The 20,921-nt window shown below is 37.1% G+C and overlaps 1 protein-coding gene and 1 pseudogene across 1 annotated transcript in view; both read left to right on the plus strand.

Annotated features, from left to right (window-relative positions):
• Window positions 1-592: 592 nt before the first annotated feature.
• The window catches only part of LOC148351660 (inositol-tetrakisphosphate 1-kinase-like), a 62,573-nt gene continuing 42,244 nt past the window's right edge, over window positions 593-20,921 (plus strand). The window contains exons 1-3 of the mRNA XM_088354343.1: window positions 593-862; window positions 4,796-4,956; window positions 19,486-19,510. Of these exons, the coding sequence (XP_088210469.1) occupies window positions 4,862-4,956; window positions 19,486-19,510 (120 nt within the window). The 5' untranslated portion in view covers window positions 593-862; window positions 4,796-4,861. The remainder of the gene's footprint in view (window positions 863-4,795; window positions 4,957-19,485; window positions 19,511-20,921) is intronic.
• LOC148351661 (U2 spliceosomal RNA) lies at window positions 2,264-2,408 on the plus strand (annotated as a pseudogene).

The raw sequence follows: 20,921 nt of genomic DNA on the forward strand, positions 1-20,921 counted from the left end.
ATTTCCGACGCAGCGTCGCTCACCTTTTTGTTTTGTTCTTCTTTTTTTTTTTTTTTTTTTTAAATAGCGTTTTTCATTATATTTAAGCCCCTATCCCGACCTGTAACGATAATTTTAAAAATACTATAATTTTGGGGGGTTAGGGTTGAATTTGTGTGCTTGAGCACCCCTGAAACGGGCTGGTTACGCCCATGTTCTTACCTATTATATAATTGTTGTTTGTGTGCAAATATTTTGCAGATTCGTTTTGTTAATTATTAGTGTGTGTTGTTTGTGTGCTGCCCCCAAATAAAAAGCCCCCAAAAAATAAAAAAATAAAAAATGGGGGTCTTCATTTTTATCTCCCGGGACATTAATAACAGGAACCAAAGTCTCTGGTTGCTTTTAAATACCTTCGGAAATTTGACTATTTCATTTTTAAAATTAGGACAATAAAATTGATTGGAAAAATAAGAAAAAAAGTCAGGATACATATATCATTGCGGTTGAACTTGTTTTTCTTACAAACTGACGGGAGGTGTAAACACGTGAGATGTGAAGTCATCTCAACCACAGAGAGCGAGAGAACGGAATAGGAAGTGACTTTTTCCGAGCAGGTCGTGGAGGCAGCACCAGCCTCCTGGATCCTGGGTGTGTGCAGACAGGCAGTCAGTCAGTCAGTCAGTGAGTGGAAGCTCAGGGAGGGGGAGAAGGCTCCAGCAACATCGCAACGTGAGTCCCTCCGGCAGCTCGCCCGTGCCTGTCAACTGCCACCACGCCTGGAAACTTCTCCTTTCACTCCGAACGAAAATGGGAAACTACCCGAGCTAGTTCCCGAAGAGAAGCTCGAGCTTCAGGGGCGGGCTGCTGCCCAAAGTGCCAGGTTAGTTAGCTCACCGAGGCGCCTCGTCGTTATTCGCTGCCTCGGCGTTTTTCTCCACGTCGGAGTGTTGACATCTTGTGAATGCGACGTTCTCACATCGGCCTCGTTTTCGATTTTTTTTTTCAACCTGTTTACGTTTTTTTTGCAGTGCCACATCGTTTGGACTGGCCAGCTAGCTGGCTAACATTAGCAAGTGAAGTTAGCTTGGAGGGGCGCGTGCATGAGTTTGACTGATGCTCCTCACAATCTGACATGCCTCCATGGTTGTGTTGTGTATACATTGTTTTTTGTTGAGTTAAATTCGTTTTGGCAGACTAGTGATGGACGCCTGCTTGCATGCAACGACGAAGCCTTTTTGGAATTAAGTGCTCAGATATTTTACACAGCCTACTGAGGATGCAACTAACGACTATTTTAATATACCTTTATTAAAAAAACAATGAGTCGAATCTGATTATTATTAGTTTTCTTAAATTAAGCATGAAGTTCATTTATTTATTTGGAAAATGGTAATAAACACAAGAAAATAGGCACAATGAAAAATACAGGGTTCATATGGGTGCTTAAAATCCTCGAATTGAATGTGTTTTCAGGGATTGAAAAGTGCTTTATTTTTGTGTGAAGCGCATGAAATTGTTGACATGTTCAGTGTTCATTTTACTCGCATGTTCAAAAATCTATGGGTCCCAACAGATATCTATGGGTCCCCAAAATTTAGTGTTATATTGGAATTGTAAATCAGCGACAAATATATAATATAAATCTATATGTTAATTCAGTTTTAATCATCACCGTTTAGTGGTAATACAAATCTGTTATCACTTCAGATTTTTCAGTTCACAATATTGTACATTATACAAAATAATCTTGCTGAAATATTGATCTAAATTTTCATTCAGTTTTAATCATCACAGGTAATTTGTAATACAAATCAGTTATCACTTCAAGAGTTTTCAGTTCACAAAAATATTGTACATTATACAAAATAATATTGGTGAAATATTAGTCTATATATTCATGCAGTTTTAATCATCACAGTTAATTGGTAATACAAGGCAGTTATCACTTCAGGTTTTCAGTTCATGTATTCTTCGTGGTTTGCTGTCCCGCCACAGTTGTAATGCCTTCTCAAGGTCCAATTGCAGCAACGGAATTTTCATAGCTAATTTGTGGTTTTCATTGTCGTGGTGCCAATCGAATGTGCTCTTCTGAAAGTTCGTATTGCGAAATGATTTATGCAATCCATTTTTTTTGTCACACTGGGTACACGCATCACAGAACATGTAGCCTCCATTATCATCCTCCCTATAGCGTAACCAGGAATATAATTGAGTCCATTTTGGCAGAAAAGTCCTTTTCTTGCTAGGAGTATTCTTTTGTTTATTTTCTTTCGTCGAATCGTTCGCTTCAACACGGCTGTGGTTGTTGAACTGAGTACTTTAAGCTCTCGCAGATTTTTGCAATCCGGAGATGGAATAAGAGCTTGCTCTGTCCACTCCACGCATCGGCCCGGTATTGCAGTACCTCCGGGAACGGTGCATTCGCAATGATCGCAGCAAGGCTTTAGGGCTAGGACCTTAGCTTGGCCTTTTGGCTGAGAGTAAGTGTCCCGGCTCCTAGGCTTTGTAGCGTTTATGAACTGACCGATAACGGATAATGGATAATGAATAACGAAGATAGAATAATAACCCTTAAAAATCCCAAAACCCCACACGTGCCTTTCTTGCTGGAATTATTGCCGTTGTTATCACTCTCTGCGTTATGTTTCGACTTATCACCGACACTGATAAATTACCAATTTTGTGCTGATTTTTACCTAATACTGTTTTTTTCGGAGGCATACTTAACCTTCATTCGACGACAAGCACCACAACAATGACGTAATCTCGAAGCAACGAGATCTCGTTTGCCGAGATCGGCGTGCAGACGAAATCTCGAACCGCGAGACCAAAACAACAATGGCGGATCTGAGTGACGAAAAGTTTGGAGTGCGATAAATCTTTGTTAAAGAAAGTAATCGGGTGATAATGTCAATTTTGTGTCAAAAAGGTGGAGTCCTGGGGACGCACGTTGATTCGACACTGTCCGTCCCCAGCAAAAATGATGCGTCTAGGACACGGGGACACGGGCAAACGAGAACACTGCATGTTTCTCAACTAACCTGCTTAAAACAATGACGCTTACACTGCCATTAGGTAGCTTTGCCATTACATTTCTTCCCTTGTGATTAACGGCAGCTGCCATTAGTTTGTATGGCATTACCCTATGAAGCGTCATCGCTCCTTACAAGAGGACTAGTTCATGCTTCACTAAAACTATGAAATGCGTATTGGTGCAAGAATTATGTATCAATTATTGATATTTATCATGGGCTATGCAAAAAATTAAGGTAGCGTTTCTCGGTGGTAAATTGTAATAAGAAGAACTTCCTGCAACTGCAAAGGTAAAATGACAATTAAATGTAGCTTACATAACACCTATAAATGGAGGGCAGATGTGTCTCTAAAATTTTTACACATGTATAGGTCAGGTCCACAAATATATATTTGTTGTTTACTCAAAATCTAACTTACTTTGATAAATACTACTTTAATTACTTTAAAAACTACCCAAATCCATACAAGGACAGCATTGCCTTTGCACCCTATTAGCACGTTGTCTGATCCTACTAAAATGGAAATTGTCAGCCCAAATTTCCCACACTATATGGATGAAATCTACCCTGCAATGTTAACATCTGAAAAAATTAGATACTCACTTAAAGATTCTGTGAATGTATTCTACGCAAGATGGTCAAGTCTTTGTTAGAAAAAAATAATTTTCCAGACATCCCGGATTGATTAACTAGCCTGGTGGAATCTCCTGATGACTGTTCCAACCTTTTCATTGAATTCTTAACTTTACAGCCTTATGTATATCGTGCTGTGTGAGGTTATTGATTTATCTATTTTCTTCTCTTTACAAATATGCATTCAGGTGTCTTATGCATGGGAAGTCGCCCACTGCAATGGGTTTATTTCCTCTATCTGCTCTTTTTAGGTTTGACAAGGTTCTGTTGTTTTCATGTTTATTTATTTTGTATAAGCACAAATATTTCTATGTTTTTATCCCTGGTAAAAATAAAATAAAAATATATATCAATTGAGCGCTGTGCTCGGTCAGTAGGACATCCTTAAATAAACCTCTGTCCATTTTTTTAGAGACTGGCAAATAAATGATAAACTAAAATCAAGTTAACAGTTTTATCCCTGTTAACCGATAACAATTTCTTCAGCAGCAGTTGAAGAGTAAATAAAAAAAAAAGAGTGCATTTTGTGAATTAGAGTCAGTGGTCAACTGGAAAGTGTAACAAAAAAACGTAACGATTCAGTTTTAACAACTGATGTTCGTCATTTTTAACATTTTAAAAACTGACGTTAGTTTTTTTGGACTGCATGCCTTTAATTTTAAATTTGTGAGGTATGCACAATGTGGCACAACGCTCAACCTCTCTCTATCATTGTGAAATTTACGCGTATAAAATGATCAGTGCATGTCATAAAAACCTTATTGGCTTGAATTTTACTTGAATCTGGCCAAGGCGAGTCAGACTCCATTTGGGTACAAAGTCCAACGTGCTTTTTACATTTGCAAGTTGTGTATATTACTCACTGTAATCAGGCTAAAATGCTCCCAAACTTTACAAGTTTTGGTATGTTTATGTTGACGCCGTCATTTCTGTATTTATGTTGCCACTCCAGACAGGCATCATTGCGCATGAGAGATTCTCAGCAGAGATTATAATCATGTAGAGATGCCTTTTGGAAAAACGTGTCTGGCGACAATAGTAGACAATCAATGACAATGACATTTTTAGTATCAATTTTTGTCAACAACGTCGAGTTATCGATGCAGCCCTACAGCTTTCATTTGTTTTTCAATTCTATTTTTTAGGTTGATCTCTCATCAGCGAGTCACATCTTTCACGTTCAACGAGGAGCTCGAGGGACGTCTGAGGAGATGCAGACCTTTCTCAAAGGCCGACGAGTCGGCTTCTGGCTCAGTGAAAAGAAGATGAAGAAGCTGAATTTTCAGGCTTTTGCGGACATGTGCAGGTATTTCCCACCATTTTTTTTAAGCAGCGGAAGCACTGATGTTTGTTGATTTCCAAAGTTATTGCCATTTTTAAACACACGATTTCAAGGGATGTCTTTCACCTTCTAAACTGTTAGGAGATCCGGGATAGAGTTGTTGTTGTATATAGTGTTGTGGGGTGTCTGGTGAAGCACAGTCTGATTTACAAGTAAATAAACCTACAACTTATTTATCATTTGCTTGGCAGAAAAATAATGCAATATGTTAACTGTTGCAAAGGGAAAACAAGTTTTATTTTCTTACCTTGTAAATGAAGTCTATTTGCTGCTCCTTTTGAGTAAAATCATCTATAGATCCTCTATTATAAAAAAAAAGTCCATGCAATGTCAAAAAAAAAATACTGGATAGTTTGAATTGTGCTTTCAATCGGAATCCTTAAGCTCACTATTGCCCTCTGCCTTGAGGCAAAAGAATTGCGTGCTTCACTCTGTATCTGCAGACATACTAATTATATTAATTACATTCATAATATGAAAATTCAGCGATTTTGAAAAAAGAAAATCCCAAGATTGTGAATTTAAATTAAAAAGAACTTCAATTCTGAATAAACAATTTTTAATTTTACTTTAGACTTCGTAATGACAGATGAGGCACGGCCTTCATCAGCCTCCCCTGACTGCACGTCACTGGTTATAAAAATATACATCACAAATTAGTGCACCAAATAGAATTTGGAATTATTTCTCATTTTATTTTAATTGGACAAATAAGATGCAACATTAAATGTGCATCCAACATTATTTAACTACCCTTCTTCATGTATAGTATATACCCCCAAGTAAAATATTTTTGACGCAAATACACCTTTATCCAGTGCTTCACTGAAGGTTTTTTTTAAATTGTATCCCCCAAGTAAAGAAAATGCAATAGAAGTCAGATAAGCATTTTAAGTATTTTATTATGATTTTTTTTTTGTGGTTGTTATTATCATGATCATATTTAAACGCATCAAATTAAAGTTTTTCTGAAATTGAAGAAGGTATTTATATATTTGCTCCATCTTTGTTTCTGTACTTTTATAATTTGTATACATTAAGAAGTATTTAGATTCTTTCATATTTCATTGTTTTGTGTCGTAATTTTAAGATATAATCCATGTTTTTCCCCAAAATGAGCAAAATTGTATGTCTTTGGCCATGAGACAATTTATCTCATTTCCATTTATTATTTTTCTTTTTTAAGGTAAAAGTGTAGTAATATAAAACATTCTACCTAATAAGAGCCCAATCAGACAGGAATGTTTCTGCATAGCTAGAAGGTAAGCTAAGTGCTTCTGCATTGAGGCTACCTTTAAAAATCATGTTAACATTTAACATCCCCCCCTTTGGGAACCAATGCAATAAGAGAACCTTATCCAGGGTGCACTTTGCTTTTCACGTACGCCTTTTAGATTAGATCAGAAACAGTTTTAGGTTTGCATTAATGCACCGAGGGACTATCAGAGACAAGCCCTCAGTTGGCTTAGATTGTGTTTGTTATGTCTTAAGTGGAAGCTTGTTGAGACACAGCATTCTGCGCAAGAAATGTCCCGAGTGCTCATGGCTCAGAAATCTCAAGATGCAATTAACTGTTTTAGTGCAATTAAAGTCCAAGGCATTCCATGCGTTCTGATTAGAGAATGATTTATTCTTAATGGACCATCAAAGACTATTGTGAGAGATTATTTGTTTGAAAACAGGCTGGCATTTGTTATTTTCTTGAAATTCTTTGAAGGAAATATTGATGCATAGCTTTAAGTGTCCTCATATGAAAAATAAATCGCCAACAACGTTTATTTAGATGGACGGAAGTGTTGATGGATGAATTGTTAAGTTAAACATGTAATTATGCAATTACATCTAAGGCTGCAACTAAGAATTAATTTCGTGATTGATGAATTGGTCGATTATTTTTTTCGATAAATCAATGAATCGGATTTCTCAAAGACATTTTCAATTTCCTCCTCTTGTCTGTTTTGTAATGATAGAAAATAGTGCACAAAACAACAGTATATCCTGTAACATAAAACTATTTTAAAAAATGGTGTGTTTGTTAATTAACTCTACAATAATCAAAAATAGATCGAAATGTATGCTATACACCTGCAGATATGTTAGGTACCTGTACTGTTTTTCCACCACCTTCTCCAAAGATCATATTATATTTGTATCATACAAAGCGAAAAAGAAAGAGTAATACGTTTCAATTCATGTGTTTCCATTTTTTATCCACAAAAAACACATCCAAAATGTAAACCCACCCACTTTTCAAAGTTCATCAAAAAGTTTGTTTTCGAGTTGAAACTTGGAATATGATAAACATTCCCAATATGAAAATAATTTATGCTGAAGAATCTGTCCCTTGTGTAGAGTTAAACCTGTCATTATTGTTTTTCTTTTTACTTTGTTTATTTTTTTTACACATTTTCTTCTCTCTGTATGTTTGCAGCACTGTCTTCTCTCTTGTAAATTGTTAACTTTGTTTCATGATGAAACAGTCAAACACTACTAAGTTAACTTGTTCTATATTTAGGATTTAAAACAAATGTAAGATACACTTTTTATTAAAACGGTCTTGGTGCTCTCTCTGGACCAAAGCATTTCTGCAACTCCCAGCGTCACAACAGAATAGTATGCACTCTGTTTTGCATTGATTTAATGTACTTGGTGGCTCATAAATCGCGTGATATAATTAGTTGACAACGCTTTTAACCATAGACTTTAATCGATTTTATCGATTATTTGTTGCAGCCATGATTACAACCAGTCAATGCCTCCAATATCAGGGTAATCGCCTTGGATGGCTTACTTCGCTATTGGTGTGTGAATGGGTAAAGTGTATTGTAAAGCGCTCGGGGGGTTCTCAGTGGCTGGTAAAGCGCTACATAAATGCAGTCCATTTATCATTAATGCCACAGGTTTACTCCAACCTGCAGAGGTGTTTTTAAATTCTATTTTCTTTTAGAAAGACATTGGATAAAAGCACAATTCAATTTTTTTTTTCACATTTTTTCACATAGTGTTTCCCCCAGAATTATGTTCTGACTAAATGCCATACATACCATATTTTTTCAGATTTTAAAGCACATCATTTTCTAAACTGAGGCTCCTCGGTGCGTCAAAAACGATTGCAGCGTATTTAATTTATTGGCTGCTTTGGATTATATATAGACAAAACACACACAAAAATTAAACCAGAAAATGTTTATTTAGGGGAACTTTTGTGCAGAAACTTCCTGGTTCAGCATCTCCTCTGTTAAAAAACAGAACCCTCTACCTACCCTTAGACAGTCTTCTTTTGCGCCACAAATTACCGTCATCTTTCTCTCCCTCTATGGTTATTGTGGGTTTTTTTTAATCTAGCGTAGTATTTATTGATAATTTAGTGGTATCTTTATGTAATCCTGAGTTCAGAACGGTAGAAATTAGTAGTGGCTCATTGAAAGACGATTGCCTCATCATATTACACACAATTGTCGCTTCATTTCATTGATTTCTGTGGTGTTTTAAAAAAAATGTATTTTATTATTCAATTTAAAAATGTAAGTCATTAAAACAACTATTCACATTTTAAATATCTATGAGACACAAATTTCTTCCCCAATGAAACTAACATCAGCCACAAATTACCGTCATCTTCATTTATCCCGACAGCCATTGCCATTTTTTCGTTAAGCTTGCGTATTTATTGATACTTTAGTGCATCTTTACATAATACACAGAGTTCAGATCGCTTGAAACAAATGGTGGCTCATCATGTTACACACAATTGTAACTTTATTTGATTATGATTTGGGGTTTTTTAAAGTTTCGTACTTAATTTTAAATTGAATGCCAAAGAAAACAATGACAAAGAAAAACTTGCATTTAAAGAGTCTGTTAGACATAAATATCTTCCTCAATGAAACTAAATGTATTTACCAAGAAGCAAGTAAAGTTTGTTCTCTTGGGCCATATGAAATAATTTGCCAATTTGATTTGACCCCAGGGATTTAGGTTTGAGTCCTGTGTCTCGGCATTCCTGGTTGCGGGCCAGATATTGCAGGCTATGGCATTTGCTTATTGTGTTTTATCTTATCTACAGTCAACGGTGTAAAAAGTTATGTAAGTTGACAGAAGTAGGACAGGGTTTTCTGAAGGCCTTGTGACATTCGGGATAAAATAATGCACTTTGACTCTTCGATTTATTAACTATTTTGTGGGCCAGTGGTTCTCAACTCATTTGAGTTCAGGATCCACCACCCACTGCTGAATTACAAGCCGCTCTAATCTAGAGAACATTTCTGTTTCATTGATTGAATGAATGGATTCTGCACTTTAAACCAGAAATGAAAGTGTTTCTCTGTGGCAGTTTACAACCACAAACTCGAAATAAATTCAACATAAAGTGCAACTCATTCTTTCATGTAAATTCAGCCATTTATTCATTCATTTCAGGCAGTTACATTTCTTGTAAACACATGTAAATACAACTTAAATAATAACAGAATGCCTGAAAGGGAGTGGGACAAAGAAAACTTACACCCCTTACATCATAAGCACAAAACCCAAAGCAAATTTCTTCAAAATTATTCGAATACACAAATTAAACTTTTCTTCTGCTAAGCTATTTATGTGTTAATACTGAACTTTACGTGTTTTGAAGAAAAATAAGCAGCGGTTATTTCCACATCAGCTGATCACTAACCTGAGTTTGGGAGAACTAATGGGAGAAGTAAGCATATTATTTTGGTCCTGTTTTGACGGTTTTAGGTGCCAGCTTTTTGCTGCACAAAACATACTGAGTTTATTTTCTTCATTTGTCTTCAAGATATTAAAATCCACATCGCAAATAGTCTTTGCTGAATCTCTGTTTCGCCATCCTCAACATTAGAAACAGACTATTAAGTTTAAACTTTACTAGACATTCGAAAAAGGCGATAAGAATGACAATACAAAGGAAATTATTATTATTATTACTATTATTATTAAGACATCAATGGATTTTGAAAGGAATGGGAGAAGGGCTCTCAGATAAGCAAATTCCATCTCTTCCTAAATACCTCCTCTGAGCCACTTCTTTTTAATAAATCTTCAAAGTTAAGAAAAAAAAGATTATCCCTAAAGGGTGTGGTAATCAAAGTACAGCAACATGATTAGCCAATAGCAATAATGATGCATTCGTCAAAACGACAGTGAGTCAAAAGAAGGAACTGGCATCCCATGAAATCTTTCTTTCACTCATCCAATAGTAACAAACTTATCACAGACTCTCCCAGTCTTTTTCTCTAGTGTGACTTGGACTTAAAGAGTGTAAGGCTAGGTTCACACTGCAGAGCATAATGCGCAATACCGTTTTTTTTTCCATGAAATCTCATTTTTTGGTATTCACATTTCTATTCAAATGCGACTTAATCCTCCTGTGTGAATGCACCACAACTGTAACGTAGGCGCAGAAGTGGACACGTGACATCACACGCAATGCACTCATGTTTGGGGAAGTACTCATGGATGGTAACAGCGGAATGTTGTCCTCCTAAATATTAATTATATCCAAAATGCCGCTTTCCCCCTTGAATGCTGTCTGTGTGGTGACATTTAAATGTAAATATTGTTATCTATTATTAGAGGATACTACTGCATTGAGAATGAATTTGAGCGACATTTTGTCAATCCTCAATGTGAGGTTGGCTGTTCTGTGAGTTACAAAATAAAGAAGTGATCATCTACCATGAATATGTCATATGACACTCCGTGTTTTTGTCCACGGTGGTTGTTGAATTCTCAGCTTCCTCCCACCTGGTTGAAAGCAGAATAGTGACGTCTGCTTCCTATGATGACGTGCGGGTCGCATGAATGCGCCCTGGCGGTTCACAAAGTAGTCAAAAATCAAAATACCGGTTATGTATCTGATTTAGGACCACATATGAAGGTGGTGCGAAAGAAGCGGATATGTGCCGTTCAGATGGAGTTAACAGATCGGCTACAAGCTGCGTCCATCCATAAATAGTAAATTCGATTACCCTGCAGTGTGAACCTAGCCTAAATGATTCTTGTTTATTGTTTTCTTAGCATTATTTTGCTGAGACAAAGGCCCGCAACCCATGGAAAACAGGTCAACGTCCCACTTTTGGGCCAGGACTCACCAGTTGAGAAACACTGATGCAAGCTAAAAAAAAAAAAACACCCAATATATATCAGTGTTTAGATTGGGTTCAGTGCTCAGTGTAGTGTGAAGAGTGTTGTTGCCTCACAAAGTGACCCGATTGAGCCTGCACAGACACTGTAATCCTCAAAACATTTTTAATCTCTTTTAAACTCTCGAGCAGCGACTAGATCCTTCTCAGACTTAGACCCACGGGGATTTATCGTGGAAGGTCAAGATGAAGAAAGAATAACACGAGAAAACAGTTGGGGAAGGGTGTGCTTGTATTCGGGACGTCACTTTCAGTGGTTCTCTTTTTACTGCTATTTCCTCTGTCACTGTTTGAGAAATGAAAAGTCATCTTCAAGAGGAAGGAAAAGATGGAAGTCAGAGAGTAGGTCTCTTTTCACATGTCAACATCAGCTGCGGTTATCCTTATCAGGACATTCTTCCCTACTTCGAATTGTTGTCACAAGAAAACAATATTTCCTAAAAAGTTAAATAAGCTCGATCAGCGCCAACCCGGTTGGAATAGATTGATCACCCCTATTACCGTAACACGTTAAAGAGACAGTGTGTATTATTTAGCACCTCCTAGTGGTAAAAAAACGTAATTGAAAAAAACCCAACATCGATTTGAATCATACAAAAATACATGAACGCTCATATAGACATGCATTTTTTTTTAATACTAGTAGGTCAAAACAATTGTAATTATTTGACATAACAACTTCACCTTTTTTGTCAAATATGCTATATGCACAACATACAGCACGGATGAAATTGCTTCCTCTTTTCTGCGTGCAAACATCCAATAAATAAAACAATATTAATAACCAATAGCAGCAAGAACAGAAATCAGCAAGCAAAGTATAGCCTGAATCTAAATTGCATTTATTTGGCAGAAGGCAGGGGAAAGGGCAGGGAGTGAGTTCAGAGCCTTGACTGCCTGATAGAAGAAGCTGTCCTTTAGCCTGCTCGTTCTGGCTCCGAGAGACTGAAGTCTTTTCCCTGAAGGTAGCAGGTTGAAATGGGTGGGAGGGTCACCTTACAATAGGCTAACTTAGAGGGAACTGACAAAATTTTCGCCATCTTGATGCCACGGGATCCCCTTAAAATCAGAATACTGTTTTTTTTTTAGATGTATTCCCCTTTTTTCCTTTTCTTTATTTCCCCCCTTTTTCCTCTTTCCTCACCCTGTTTTCTTTTTATTTTCTTATTTATTGTCGCCTTCTTATTTTTCTCTTTTTATTTTTTTCTTATTTTTTCTTTTGTCTTCATTTTTTCATATATATTTTATTTTTTCCATGTTTTTTATCTTGTTCTTTCCTTTTTTCATTTATTTTTTATTGATTTTCTTTTTTACTCTGTTTTCTTGTTTCTTTTTCCTTGTTCCTCTTCTTTTTTGTTTCTCCTTTATTGTTTTTTCCCTCTTTTATTTTATTTTTATTTTTTCTTAGTTTTTTTATTTAGTTTTTTTCTTTATGATTTTTTTTTGCTTTTACTTTCCTTTTTTTATTGTAACTTTCTTTGCAAAAAGCTGAAAAAATAAGAAACAAAGGGGTGCGGTTTGGTCACTCCGTCGGTTGCACGACTTATTGAATACTGCAACATTTAGTGTCCCTTTAAGAGTGAAAGAATGTAAATTTTGTTTCTAGTAAACCCATTTCCTTGCACTAAAGTGCACCAAAATTACATTCTGCTCCGGTGGTTTATTGCTGTTTATCATGCTGCACGCACTGAACTTGCCTGTTTCATGCAACTGGACAAGAGAATCCTGAGAGTGCTTTCAAGCCACTTAAACTTAAGGTCGTTTCCTCGGGTGCAGATTGTGTAACTGTTTGAAAACCTCACGGAGCTCATAACTAGGTTGTAAAATGGCTCATCCATTGAGGACAACCTACCTGCCCATTTTGAAAATCAAGCTGACAAAAGGCAACAGGTTAACTGCTTTCTAAATTCTCAATAAATCCTTTAGAATTTTTTTTAGTTGTTTGTGTATTGCATTTTTTAAGTGGAAGACTGCAGTTTATAATCCTTCCATTATCTGCACAACCTATCCTCACTATGGTCGCTGGGGCGCTGTAGCCCATCCCAGCTATCTTCAGGCAGTAGGCAGGTTGCCATCCAGTCACAGGACACACAGAGACAGACAACCATTTGTACGCTAACTCATATCAAGGGAAAATTTTTGAGTCACCGATTAACCTGCCATGTAGGGCTGCACGATTTTGGTAAACCTTAATTGTAATTTCGATTCGATTTTAAAAGATAAGTGTATTTTCTGTGCTAGGTTTTTTTTCCAGGGAAAACATAAACATATTGACATGCAAACATAACTTGAAATGACATACTTAAGACAAAGAGTATACGACGGTAACAAATTATTAACTATAGATAAACAAATGAAAACAGAAATGTGGTTGAATAAATAGTCTTTTATTGTCATTATACAAAAGGAAAACAAAATTGGAGGGCTATTCCTTTCAGTGTAAGAAAGCGATTTAGAGAGCGGATGGCTAGCTACACACTAGTGTTGAATCCCCGCCACTCCTGCAAGGTCTTTGTAATGATGAAAATGCAAGAGTCACGAATGTAGACGTTTTTTTTACAAGTAGTAGCTCCAAGTTGTCCTTTTTATGGGTAATGGATATGGCGTTGGTGACTAGCTACCATCCGCAGTGGTGGCTTAAGAGTTGTTAGCCTAGCTGTTAACTTTCCTCTCCGACGCCGCCTCAGTCAATTGCCGTACTCGATAAAAATCCAGGGAGCACCCGTTGGTGATCAGGTTTTCCTTGCTCTTTTCTGACTTTCCTCGGAGTCCGGTTTAATTAATTAATTTCTTATCAATGTAATTAGCCACTAAGGCTGCTTCTGCTTGTGGCGCTGTTAAACCACGAAATGTGACAATTTTTGTTGGCCGAACACTCCTTCAATCAAATAATAAACTGGACCTATGAATAATAGAAAAAACGCAGTGGGCTGAGATGGTGGGTCTGACAAGCACATCGTCTTCCTCTTATTTGCCAGCTCAATTTCCTTCACCAGGTGTAGTTTCACTAAGGTCAGTGCCTATCTTCCGAAGAAAACTATAGGAGGAATGAGAATGAAATTAGCATAAGCAGATTGATAGCCACAGATACCAGTATCATCTGAATCATCTTAAACAGCAATATTTTCCTGAAACATGGTAAGTGATAGTAGAGCTGAACATGCGAAAAAAAACACATAAAAATCTAACAGGCAACTGTTCCATCAGCGCTCAACTCTAACATGGGTAACGCTCACTCGTGCAAAAAACAAAACAAAATGGATCGCGTCTTTTTATTAGGAAAACTGTTCTCCAGTAAGAAAAAAAACATACTTGTGGTAAGCAGCAACCAGATTCACTATGTTTAAATGTATTAGTGCGTGCTAGCCATATTGTTTTAATTAACTATGTGCTGCTTTACATACACTCATTATTTTATATGGAACTATTTAAAATTGTCCTTGTATAAGTAGCTTTTCTAAAGAAAGTGAACGAACATGAGTGGTGGGCCTTCAGGGTCTGCAAGGTATCTTTTGCTGGCCTGGTAAATATCAGAATTATGATGTTGTATATATTTTGTTCATGAATACTTATCACTTACTTCAAAATTGTCTTTTAGCTGTGTGCTGCTTTCAGATTCAAGCATTTAACCAATCAAAATTCAGCCATTACTTGCTGCCAAGGTCAGACATCTACCTTGAGGCCTTCACAATCAGCTCTGGAGGCCCTGAGGCATCAAATAAGTGATGATAAACCTTTTAGTTTAGCCAATCAGATTCAGAGTTGGTGAATTGGCCTTCTAGAATGTCAGTGGTTTCACAAACTATAATGGGTAAGGGAGCAGTAACGGAAGTATCACAACGAAATGTGAACAAAATATCCCTGTGTCTTCTGCTTCTGTTGAAAGGACCCTTTCAGCCCTAAATCTAATAAAAACGTATGCCAAAAATACGTTGGAAAAAACATTTTTATGAAACTGAAATGCTCGAAAAATCTGTACGACAGAGTAATTAAAATATTCTCAAGGAAAGATAGGATAGAAATTATTTGGTGGGTAAAATGTGGCTTTTTTCTACATTGCGATTTTATGATTATTATTATTATTATTTGGGGCGGCAGTAGCTCAGGAGGTAGAGCGATCGTGTTAGGATTAAGGGATCCCAGTTCGAATCCCAGCTTGTCCGTGTTACATGCCGAAGTGTCCTTGGGTAAGACACTGAACCCCCAATACCCCCAATAAGCAGGTTAGCGCCTTACATGGCTGCACAGATCACGGCCGCTATTGGGAAATGTGAAGCACAATGTAAAGCGCTTTGGGAAGTCATTGACTTGAAAAGCGCTATATAAATGCAGATCATTTCATTTCATGAGACTATTGATGCTTTTTTATATGCGTCGCAGCTGTAGCTGCAGTAAATGTTTTATAGCCATAAACTAGTTTAAGGGTTGGATTGATTCTTTCTACTGAAGGCCTAGGCGTGAAATGCACGGCCTGCCTCTGGCTAAGATCATATTTGGGTGTCAGAAAGGACCTGATCTGTTGCGTTATGTGTGGAATTACAGTGACAAAGTCTTTTTTGTTATCACTTCTCATCTGAAATGATTTACTTCAGCACAGACGCACCTAAAGTTCGCAACAGTTAGACATGTACCGTCAGGCAGAGGGCTCGCCTCCATTTGTGTTACAGGCCAAAGAGAAGCGAATGGATACACGATACCGCCCGTGACAATAAAATCTTGCGTGCCTGCGGTGCTTCTTCAGATTTTTGCCACACAGAGTCGTCTCGACTATGTTCACGTTCCTAGACAAGCTCTGTATTAAAGAGCAAACGACACAATCGACGAGTGCATCCACGGGCATGAAATGATCCGGCAGCTGCAGTATTAAATGTCCACATTGTTGTGCAGCGGTGAATAGCCGAGCCGCTGTCGTCATGGGGATGCAACGTGAAAAACAAGCAGGATAGACAAGGCCGAGAGCTAAAATGTTTTTTTGCCCTTGGGGGGAACTGCTGTGCCTGTTTTGATTTTCGTTTTCTGTCTCTTTCTAACCAAATGTTTGTTCTACACCAGGGTTCTCCAACTTGATTTACTGGGTTGCTGGAGTTGAGGTTTGTGTGAGGTTTGGCAATAACAGCAGGTTTTGTATGGGTGTTGGAAATCCTTGAAAATGCTTGAGTTTTAATGTTAAGGATTGAAAAGTGCTTGAATTTTGGATGGAGTGCTTGTAAATGATTAGAATTGTCGCCATGTTTCGCAACAAGTCGTCTAAAAAAGTCAAGTCAAGTCATGTTTATTTGGATAGCCCTTAATCACAAGGAGTCTCAAAGGGCTGCACAGATTCCTGCAAACTACAGACTATTATTACACCATCCCCTGATCTAAACCTACACGAGGGCAAGGAAAAACTCAAAATCCTCAACATGAGGAAAATGAAGAAACCTTGAGAAGGTACCGCACTTGAGGTAATCCCCCTTCCAGGATGACCAGGCTGCAACGGATGTTGTAATAACAATAATACACAGATATCATCAACAGGAAATATAGGTCATTCATAAGCGATATAATAGAAGTGTGTTGTAAGCCTCGATTTAAACAGTTGCACTGAGGTTTCAGATCGAATCTCAGGGGGCAGAGCATTCCTCAACATCGGGACCCAAAAGACGCTGAGACTCCTTTCTTGTGCTTTGGCTTTACCACTGCATTTTTTCACTATTGATTAACGGCAGCTACCATTAGTTTGTACGGCATTGTTCTATGATGTCACGCCCTACAGAACGATAGCGTGCTACACCCAAACTGGACACTATGAAATGTGTATTAGTGCAATGAGTGCATATTGTTTCTCAGTTGTAAATTGTAATGGGAAGAACTGTCTGCAAGTGAAAATGTAAGCTAGAGATTATCATTTCTCATTTGACATGCAGCGCGTGCACAAATGGCCACCTAAACAACACTTATATGGACAGAGATTTGTCTCAAAAACAAATATATTTGCAATTTATTCACAATCTGAAAATCATATATCTTGAAGCATGCACATGCAAGATTAAAATTTGCTTATGTTAATTGCTGATATAGTCGTGGTTCTTTAAAATACAATGGTAGTGGAGAATTTGTACAATTGTCTTTAAAAGTCAATAAAAAAGTACTGGAATTTGGCCATGAAAAAGGTGTACGAACCCTGTGGCAGGCTTTCCACAAGAAAAGGTCCAATAAAGAAATTCCAATTTAAACTACAGCATTACCTCAAATATCGCGGTATATGGGGGGCAGAACCCCCTGCGAAATGGGAAAATCTGCAAAGTAGAAACCTTGATTTATATCTTTAATTATTCAGTTATTCCTCATTAACAAGCCCAATTTACAGGTTCAAGTATTTTTTAATAGATAAAAGTACTGTACGTTATAAAGATGTTTTTGTTTTTCAAATAACTTCTGTACAGTCAAATTATAATTTCAAAAATATTTTTTTTGTTTTAGAGCACAACTTTATGAAATAAGGACCCGATCCACTTCTCTTTATATGATACTTTTCCATCATTACATGATACTTTGCCACCATTATGTGGAATAACTGCATTTACCTTCCAGTTCTGTCTTACAAAAACCATATATTTTCACTAACTAATATTTTTTAAAACACGCCAGGAACCCTGTATGGTGGGCCAAAGACTTGCAAATGGCTCCTAAGCAGGTTTAGCGGGTTAAGAGGTCCAAGTTTGTTTGGGATAAAAAGTATCTTCCTCTGTTTAGCCTAAATAGAGGAAATATTCTACTTTCAACATATTATGGACACCACAAACATTGCACCCCTCCTTTAAGAAACTAAATATGTCAGTGGAAAAATCTAAATATCAAACTCTCCAGAAACCTACCACAAAGTTACGTGCAAGGTACATTCATTGTCCTTTAAGCTTTAGTTCGACAGCGGTGACGATCTCCTCCTACACCCTGGAAGCCCCTTGTTCCGTGTTTCAATTTAATTAAAATATTTGGTAATTAAATTGCAAAAAAGGTTAACCAGGAACTAACTAGCCAATCAGTAGTAGACGTACATCGATCTCATAGCATAAGCATGACAATCTTGAGCCCTACCTTACTAATTAACAATGAGGTAGCATCCATTTCGCATTAAGGCAGGGGCCATGAACTATCATTTTGCGGGCTGTGAGTATGAGACCCTTTTTCTCTATTTTCTTTGATGCTGAGCTGAATTATCTAGAAACCCCTCCTATATGGCAGATTTGAAACAATTTTGAAAAGAAAAGGCAGCCAAAATTCCTCCACGGCATTGTGAAAGACTCGTTCCCAATTATCGTAAACGTTTAATTTCTGTTATCGCTGTCAAAGGTGGCCCATCTCGCTCTGAGGTTCAGGGGCAATTACTTTTTCCACATAGCGACATATAGGTTTTTTATGGGGTGTTTTTCATGCATTAATAAATTGAATCAACATTTCAAAACTGCATTTTGTATTTCCTTCTCTATGTGATATTAAAAGTGGTTTAATGATCTTGAAACCTTGAGTTAGTGAGAAATATGCATAAAAACAGATATAAGAAAGGGGGCAAATACTTTCACAAAAGTGTATTCGCAATGGTCTTTTGAACGACTACTGGGTAGCGTGTCTACTTCACTGTTCAGAGTTCATGGATTCCAATCTTAATTGTCCCAAGGTGAGTTTGATAAAGCAAGTTGTGCAAGTAGCAAAATGTATTACGACTACTCCTCAAAGACAGCTGGGATAGGCTGCAGCACGCCCGCTTCCCTTGTGAAGGTTCAAGGCTTTGGAACTGTCTGTTCCCGGTGAATATGTTATAGACAACAGCCCCAATGTAGAGTACAGTAGAAGGGGTTATGACTCAATGTCAACATGACAAGGTTCTATACTAACTTTCTCCCAGGTAGCAGAAGTGCAAACATGTTTTTTAGTTTTTGCAGAGCACAGGATTTGCATTGCACCCATATTTGTGGCAGCAGAGCTTGACCATATTTTCAGTACACAGTTGTCCCGTAACAAGAAAAGATAAATCGTCACTCAAAATAAACTGCCTCACATTGCGCAACCTGATTTATATTTTTTTTTCCCTCACATCTTAATTTTGGCCGTATTTGCAGGTAAATTGCTCGCAAATTTAAGCCCTGCATGACAGGACTTGGCCAAGTTTATTTCTTTGTCACCCTTGCTTTTTACTGTGTGCATTCATTTTTTACATCAACATTATTGTATCAATTTATTATATAGTGATGTCCGAATATATTTCACTTCCCTTTTAACATATTGAGAAAATTCAATATGCTCATCCTGGACTTTTACCTGTATTCACTAATGTTTTGTGGTTTTTGTCTTTCAGGAAAAGAGGGATTGAGGTTATCAAGGTAAGTGCAAATATATTTGTTTTTAAATCACTTTCGAGTCTCCAAATGCTTTCTACTCTCGAATAACACCGTGCTTGGCAGTGATGGTTTCATTTCTCCGACACTGCTGTAGTTCCCCCCTAATAAGTGAGAGTTGTTGTTTATATCTTCTTAGTGTCTTGCAGGAATTTGAAATCTTGGTTTTGCATTCTTTACGCCGTGTTAGCAATCTGCAGTTGCATATAAATGATTTGAAAGCACTAAAATAGAGAAATAAATCCGTAGTTTTTTCCTTCATGTGCTGACTTTTTTTTCATACAAGCTACCTGTGTAACCCTGTATGACTGAAGTGTGCAAAAGGCAAGCTAAAAAGAAATAGTATTTTTATTCTGAAACTTTTTTTTGTAGTGGAGAATAAACATTTTTGAAAAAAATGTGTGACTGTAATGGGTCAGATGCTTAAAATTCCATCAACAAAAAATTCTATGCTATACACACAATTACTTTTACTTTATCACAAGTCTATACGATTTATTTTCACTACTGCACTGAGATGCAGCGCTTTTTCGAGAAACGGCTCTTTCGGCTTGGATCACTAAAAAGAGGTACCAAAAGCCTCTTCAGATTGTTTTTGTCTCATTCATCCCTATATCAATAATTATTATGTAACATTCCGCACAAATGTACTTTTGGTGAACTAATAAAGCTAAAATGGGAAAAAAAGACAATGATGAAAAAAGAAACACCCGAAGAGGCAAAAGGAGAAAAAAGAAAAAACGATAATTAAGGAAGCAAAAGGATATAAAAGGCCAAATAATCAAAAGAATTCAAGGAAAATGAGAAAAAGGAAAAGTGGGAAAAAATGAGAAAAATGATGTGAAAAAAGCTTGGAAAATAGAAACAAAAGAGGAAAAGAGTAAAGTAAATGAAGACAAAGCAGAAAAAGCATGTAGAGGACCTATATAACCTCCTCACAGATGCCTACCATGTCATTGGGCTGGCATATAAGTTCCTGTACTCAGGTTGCATGTGTGCAAACTAGGCTGAGAAGCTCACTGTTTTAGGAACCTTTGGAGGCCTTCATGCTGACCTACACTGAAAAGGAAATTTTCATCTCCATAGACAATGACATTGTCATCAACAGACCTGCAGAGACCACTGCTTCGCTTAGGAGGATTTTTATGTTTTAAGTAGCCTACTTAAAATGTGTGTAGTAAAGCTACTTCATAAGAGTTATAGGAGTTTAGTGTGAAGCCAAGCAATCGGTTGGGAAGGCAAATACAATTTTGATTTTGAAATGACTGATATTACTGTTTTCATGTATATCAGAATTTTTAAGGTACTTTTAAATCCAAAGTGTTTTCTGGTAACTTGTCAACATATACCTGAATTTCTTCCCAATGAAAATGCATCCTAAGGGCTTGCTGCTGTT

This window comes from Urocampus carinirostris, chromosome 15, assembly GCF_059441175.1.
Source record: "Urocampus carinirostris isolate Australia breed hairy pipefish chromosome 15, RoL_Ucar_1.0, whole genome shotgun sequence".
NCBI classification, from domain to species: domain Eukaryota; kingdom Metazoa; phylum Chordata; class Actinopteri; order Syngnathiformes; family Syngnathidae; genus Urocampus; species Urocampus carinirostris.